Below are 7,500 nucleotides of genomic sequence, written 5' to 3' on the forward strand. Positions count from 1 at the left end.
TGAGAGAGGGAGGAGGGTGGTGGAAGGGGGGGGGGAGGGGATGGGGGAGAGGGGGAGGAGGGGGGTGGAAGGGGGGAGGGAAGGGGGTGGGTGAGAGAGGGAGGAGGGTGGGGGAAAGGGGAGGGAAGGGGATGGGTGAGAGGGGGGAGGGTGGTGGAAGGGGGGAGGGAAGGGGATGGGTGAGAGAGGGAGGAGGGTGGTGGAAGGGGGGAGGGAAGGGGATGGGTGAGAGAGGGAGGAGGGTGGTGGAAGGGGGAGGGAAGGGGATGGGTGAGAGAGGGAGGAGGGTGGTGGAAAGGGGAGGGAAGGGGATGGGTGAGAGAGGGAGGAGGGTGGTGGAAAGGGGAGGGAAGGGGATGGGTGAGAGAGGGAGGAGGGTGGTGGAAGGGGGGAGGGAAGGGGATGGGTGAGAGAGGGAGGAGGGTGGTGGAAGGGGGGAGGGAAGGGGATGGGTGAGAGGGGGGAGGGTGGTGGAAAGGGGAGGGAAGGGGATGGGTGAGAGGGGGGAGGGTGGTGGAAAGGGGAGGGAAGGGGATGGGTGAGAGGGGGGAGGGGGGTGGGAGGGGGGGGGGAAGGGGAGGGGGGGGGGAGGGAGGAGGGTGGTGGAGGGAGGGAGGGAAGGGGATGGGTGAGAGGGGGGAGGGTGGTGGAAGGGGGGAGGGAAGGGGATGGGTGAGAGAGGGAGGAGGGTGGTGGAAAGGGGGAGGGAAGGGGATGGGTGAGAGGGGGGAGGGTGGTGGAAGGGGGGGGGGAGGGAAGGGGGGTGGAGGGAGGAGGGTGGTGGAAGGGGGGAGGGAAGGGGATGGGTGAGAGAGGGAGGAGGGTGGTGGAAGGGGGGAGGGAAGGGGATGGGGGAGAGAGGGAGGAGGGTGGTGGAAGGGGGAGGGAAGGGGGTGGGTGAGAGGGAGGAGGGTGTTGAAGGGGGGAGGGAAGGGGGTGGGTGAGAGGGAGGAGGGTGGTGGAAGGGGGAGGGAAGGGGATGGGTGAGAGGGGGGAGGGTGGTGGAAGGGGGAGGGAAGGGGATGGGTGAGAGGGGGGAGGGTGGTGGAAGGGGGAGGGAAGGGGATGGGTGAGAGGGGGGAGGGAGGTGGAAGGGGGAGGGAAGGGGATGGGTGAGAGGGGGGAGGGTGGTGGAAGGGGGAGGGAAGGGGGTGGGTGAGAGGGAGGAGGGTGGTGGAAGGGGGAGGGAAGGGGATGGGTGAGAGGGGGGAGGGTGGTGGAAGGGGGAGGGAGGGGGATGGGTGAGAGGGGGGAGGGTGGTGGAAGGGGGAGGGAAGGGGATGGGTGAGAGGGGGGAGGGTGGTGGAAGGGGGAGGGAAGGGGATGGGTAAAAGGGAGGAGAGTAATAAAAGGGGTGGGGAGAGAGAGGGAAAGAAAGAAAGGGAGAGGAAGAAAGGGAGGGAAGGAGGGAGATAAAAGGGGGAAGAGAAGAAAGGGGGAGGGGAATGTAGAACAAAGAGGTGGTAGGGGGGAAAGAGAAGGAAGAGGAGAGAGGGAAGAAGAGGTGAAAAAGAGGACGTGAGAGAAGAGAAAGGGAGAGAGAGAAATAGGTTGATAGGTTTAGAAAGTGGGGTGAAGGATGGGCGAATGAGAGAGCAGGAATAAAGATGAATAAGATGAGAATGAGATGGATGATAAGAGACGGAGAGAGAAAGAGAAAGGTGATAAAGAGTAAGATAAGATGAAGGAGACAGAGGGGGAGCGATAGGGGGGAAGGAAACAGATGAGAAATAATGATATGCAGGTAATTAGATACATAGGTAGGTAGGTAGGTAGGTAGGTGGGTAGATGGATAGGTGGGTAGGTAGGTAGGTAGGTGGGTAGGTGGGTAGGTAGGTAATCAGATACATTGGTAGGTAGGTAGCAAGGCAAATACGTAGACAGATTGGCTGATCGATAGAGACAGACAGATAGATAGATAAATAGATCGGCAAACAGATCTGTAGATAGATCGATAGATAGATAAACAGGCAAATATATATATATATATATATATATATATATATATATATAGATAGACAGATAGATAGATATGCAGACTGAGATAGTTACACATAAAAACGTATATAGATAGATAAATATACAAAAAGATATATAAATAGACAAAACATATATGTGGATGGATATAGCCTATAGACAGGCAAAAAGCTACAGATAGAGCGATAGATAGACAGATAGGTAGACAGATACACAGAAGGATTAACCGATAGTGAAGTCCTTTTATTGCAGTCATCAAATAAAAAAAAAAATGTATACATACATATATATATATATATATATATATATATATATATATAAAGCATAAAAGTCCAATTATTCTCACTGACCTTAATTAAATAAGACTTCGAAAAATATCATTATTATTATTATGATATTTTTCGAAGTCTTATTTAATTGAGGTCAGTGAGAATAATTGGACTTTTATGCTTTATATATATATATATATATATATATATATATATATATATATATATATGTATACATTTTTTTTTTTTTATTTGATGACTGCAATAAAAGGACTTCACTTCATAATAATAATAATGATAATAATGGTTATGATACATATGCTAATAGAAGATGGTGGAAGTATCACTGACGATGTTATTAATAATAGATAGTAATGACAATAACGATAGCAATAGTAATAATGATAATAATATGAACAAGAGTAATAACAACGATAAAAACAATAACGTTAACAATGGGAATGGAAACAATAATTATAACAATGATAGCAATATCGACAACAACAACAACACAAAACAAAAAAAGAAGGAAAAGTAACAAAAACCCAAAAAAAAAAAAAAAAAAAAATAGTATCAACAATCAAACAAAGCAAATTAAAAGAAACACCAAAAACCAAACCATTACAAAAAAGAACAAAAAAAAAACAAACAATAACAATAAAATAAAAATTAAAAAATAAATAAATAAAAAAATAAACAGACATTATAATGAAAATGATAAAAAGAAAAAAAAAATTACCTGATATTGACATCCGTTTCAACTTTCTCTCTCTTTTTGGCCTCTGCGTTGATTCTCTGCGTCAGGTCCTGGATCAGCGTGTTCATCTGGATCATTCTAGAACAGTGGGCAGTGGAGGATGAACAATTTGCTGTTTCTCTGGCATGTTCCATCTGTATCTCTGAACGAAGGATGAACAACATCTCCTGTTTTTGTTTTTTTGGCATGGATTATTTGTATCTCTGAACGCTGGATGAACAATTTAGTTTCTTTGGTATATATTATTTGTCTATGAACAAAAAAGTGACCTAAATTTGATGCCTTTTTGGTAACAAATTATTGTTTCTTTTGCATATCATTTGTGTCTATGAACAAAACATGGGCAATATCTGACCCATCTTTGGTAAACGTTCGTATCTTTGAACAAAAGATGAACAAACTATATACCGATCTTTGGAACTAATATTTTTTATTTCTGAATAAAAGTGAATATTGAACAAAGGGTGAACGAACTATTTTGAGTTACTTCCGTGGTACTTTTTTGTATGTGACGAAACTGACATAAACCAGAAAGCACAACTGTCCATCTTATCTAGGTGTTGAAATAATAAACATACTCTGCAGTGTCGTCAGATATTTATCTTTATCTTGAAATGCAGACATAAATATGATAAATATATATACTATATATGTAAACAGCATGTGTGAGTGTAGGTGTAAGAGTGTGTGTATGTGTATGTGTATGTGTATGTGTTTGTATATGTGTATGTGTATACATTTGTGCGTGTACGTGTGAGTGTGCGTGTACGTGTGCGTGTGCGTGTACGTGTACGTGTATGGGTACGTGTACGTGTACGTGAACGTTGCGTGTGCGTGTACATGTACGTGTGCGTGCGTGTGTATCATTATCCCTACATACAATATCTACAAAGACCGAGAGACTTACTTCCCCTCCAGCGCGAGCCGCACGCCCTCCGCCATCTTGCCGCTGTCCTCCACAGGCGTCTTCGGGAGAGTAAGTTGTGGCTGAGGAAGGAATACGAATGTGTATTACTTGGTCTCTGTTTATTTGCATTTTCTGTATTTTCGGTATTTTCTTTTCCTATTCAGATTAGAATTAATTGATTATTTTCATAAAGTTTGCTTTTATGTTCTGACTTAATGTCTAAGTTTTTATTTTTTTCTATTTCTTGGAAGATATATTATCAAGCATAACATAGTCCACGATATTAAGACTAGTAACTAGTAACTAGTAATGATGGTAGCAATTACACTATAAAGAGAGCAATATCAAAATTGACAATACTCATTCTAATTAAATACTAACGCAAAGATCTATTGGAACCTCCCACCCTCTCCCTTCTCCACAGTTCCCTTCCCCTCTCCCTCACCCCCCCCCCCCCCCCTCCCACAGCAAGCCCCTTTTCCCTTCGCTTTAGTAACCTCTTTTTTTCTACTACCCCCCCACCCCCCCTTACTCTTTCCTCCCCCCCTGCCCCACATCCCTCCTCCATCCCCATCCCTCCAACACCCTCCCCACCCCCCACTCTCTCCACTGCCCTCCTCCACCCTCCCAAACCCCCACACCCTCCAACACCCTCCCACACCCTCCACCCTCCAACACCCTCCCCCACCCCTCCAACACCCTTCAACACCCCCACCCTCCCCCACCCCCACAACCTAACCCACCCCTCCCCCACCCTCCAACACCCACCCCAACCCCTCCAACACCCTCCACCACCCCTCCAACACCCTCCCCCACCCCAAACCCTCCACTGCCCTCCTCCACCCTCCCCAACACCCTCCACCACCCCCACCCTCCAGCACCCCCACCCCTCCAACATCCTTCCCCACCACCCCTACCCCAAGACCACCCACCCACCCCCACCACCCCACCCTCCCCCACCCCCTCCCCACCCCCACCCTCCCCTACCCCCACCCCTCCCCAAACCCCTCCAACACAAATCACCGTGTTCCTCCTGCTGTTGCTCTCCTCCATCAGTCTCGCCTGCATCTTGACGTTGGACTCCAGGGACCCGAGCTCCTGCGTCAGCCCCTCCACCCGCGTCGTCGCTTCCCTGACGTCGTCCCTCATCGAATAAACGAGTCTTTCCAGCTGTTCTTTGCTCTGGTTCATCTTCATGACTTCGTGGCGGTATTCTTGTAGTCTTGTTTGGGTTGTTTTGGGTTGTTTTGGGTTGTTTTGGGTGGTTGGGAAGGGGAGGTGGGGAGGGGGAAGGGGCGAGAGGAGGGGGGGGTGGGGGTGAGTGGACGGAGAGAGAGAAAAATATTAGGTTTGGTTTTGGTTTTGGTTTGTTTGTATGTCTGTTTTTTTCAGTGCTTTTTTTTTTCGATGGTTTTGTTTGATTAGTCTTACTCTCTTACACACTTTCACTCTCTCACTCTCTCTCTCTCTCTCTCTCTCTCTCTCTCTCTCTCTCTCTCTCTCTCTCTCTCTCTCTCTCTCTTTCTCTCTCTCTCTCTCTCTTTCTCTCTCTCACTGTCTCTCTCTCTCTCTCTCTCTCTCTCTCTCTCTCTCTCACTCACTCACTCACTCACTCACTCACTCACTCACTCAATCTCTCTCTCTCTCTCTCTCTCTCTCTCTCTCTCTCTCTCTCTCTCTCACTTAATATCTCTCTTTCTCTCTCTCTCTCTCTCTTTCTGCCTCTGTCTCTCTCTCACACACACACACACACACACACACACACACACACACACACACACACACACACACACACACACACACACACACACACACACACACACACACACACACACACACCATAATAACTTCACACACGCATGTGCCAATTTCCTTAATACCTCTGAGCGCTGTTGCCACGTCTCTCCATCTGTTCCTGCTCAGCTGATTTGAGGGCCATTTCGATGCTCTTCGTGTGTGACGCCATTTGTTGTATGGCATTTCGAGTTTCCTGTGGATGGTAGATTGTCTTTTAATATTGGTATTTTATTTTCCCTTTTATTTGTTTATATTTATTTATTTTCAGCGATCGGCCTTATTAAAATTTACATTAAAACATCAGAAAGTCCAATCTACAACGTTTTGACCCTCATGAGGAGAGCAATTTAAGATACTATGAAGAGTTATATTTATTTCTCCCCTAAGCATGAGAAACTATAAATTCCCTTTCCCTCCAAAAACAACAAACAACAAAAATCACAGTTAATCATTTCCTTTACTCATATCATTGTTTGATTTAATTTCTCTTCACACGTGTCTGTGTTTCCGTTGGCCAATGAGATGCTCCGTTTCTCTTAGCCAATGAGAGGACTCGTACCTTAATCCCGTCCTCACACCGACGAATCCTGTCCTCCATCTCATACGTCTTGTTCTGTGATTGGCGGAAGGCGGCGTCGAGGCGGGACCGACCCTCTTTCTCCTCGACCAATCCCATTTCATTCTTTTTGACGTTCATCTATGAGTGGGGAAAAAAAGGAAAGGAGAGGATGGGAGACGAGAAGAGAGGACAGAGAAACCATAAAAAAGTTGCCAAAGGAGAGAGAGACATCATCAGTAGACCACAAAGAAATTAAAATGTATAATATAAATAAACTTTTCATATTTATGCAAAATTAACAAAATTCGCAAATGCAGACAGAACTTACAATTCGGAAACACAAACATAGTATAGTCTTTAGCCAATATGTTTAGTTAGTTGAGTTTAACGTTCTGCGAAATGTTACGGTTGTCTCTTATCACTATGTCTATCTCACAAACTAGGGCACACACTCACAAAACAAATAGACAAACAAGCGAACGAAAAAGAAACAACCACTGAAACTGAACCCTACATACAAACACAAAACAAAATACAAACATCCATAACTCCTTCTACACATACACACAAACAAACTCCCCATAATAAACAAACCACACTAACAACACCCCTACCACACTAACAGCCTTATTCCCCCCCTCACACACCCATAACCAACCCCTCCCCCCCCACACGCACAAACAACACCCCTAACACACTAACAGCCTTCCTCCCCCCCCTCACACACCCATAACCAACCCCTCCCCCCCACACACAAACAACCTCCCTCCACACACATACACCCAATTTACCTTCAGTTCCTGTTGCAGACGCATAAGTTCGTCAAGTAACGTACGATTGCTCTGCTCTGTTGCATTGAGACGCTGTTCAAGCATGTCTATTCTACGTCCTGTTGCGAAAGGGGAGATAGAGCGAGGGGAAGATAAATGGGTAGGTAGGGTGAGATAGGTGAGGAGGAGATACAGGAGATGGGGAATAGGGAGTGGAGGAGGAGAGTAAGCGAGAGAGAGAGAGAGAGAGAGAGAGAGAGAGAGAGAGAGAGAGAGAGAGAGAGAGAGAGAGAGAGAGGGAGAGAGAGAAAGAGTGAAAGACAGAGAAAAGGAGAGTGAGGGAGAATCAGAGGGATAGGAGAAAAGAGAAATAATTATCATCATCATTATCATATCATTGTTGTCACCATATTAATTACAGTCATCATCATTGCTGCTATTATTATTACTATTATCATTAATAA

General features: G+C 46.1%; 1 protein-coding gene across 1 annotated transcript in view; it reads right to left on the reverse strand.

The window, feature by feature from the left end:
- LOC125039859 (myosin-J heavy chain-like) overlaps nucleotides 1-7,500 on the reverse strand; it is a 28,298-nt gene that overhangs the window by 17,929 nt on the left and 2,869 nt on the right. Inside the window, exons 3-8 of the mRNA XM_047634169.1 lie at nucleotides 7,058-7,155; nucleotides 6,267-6,404; nucleotides 5,791-5,900; nucleotides 4,934-5,132; nucleotides 3,911-3,990; nucleotides 2,986-3,081 (exon numbers count right to left, since the gene is read on the reverse strand). Coding sequence (XP_047490125.1) covers nucleotides 2,986-3,081; nucleotides 3,911-3,990; nucleotides 4,934-5,132; nucleotides 5,791-5,900; nucleotides 6,267-6,404; nucleotides 7,058-7,155 — 721 coding nt within the window. The remainder of the gene's footprint in view (nucleotides 1-2,985; nucleotides 3,082-3,910; nucleotides 3,991-4,933; nucleotides 5,133-5,790; nucleotides 5,901-6,266; nucleotides 6,405-7,057; nucleotides 7,156-7,500) is intronic.

This window comes from Penaeus chinensis, chromosome 28 (genome assembly GCF_019202785.1).
Source record: "Penaeus chinensis breed Huanghai No. 1 chromosome 28, ASM1920278v2, whole genome shotgun sequence".
NCBI lineage: Eukaryota > Metazoa > Arthropoda > Malacostraca > Decapoda > Penaeidae > Penaeus > Penaeus chinensis.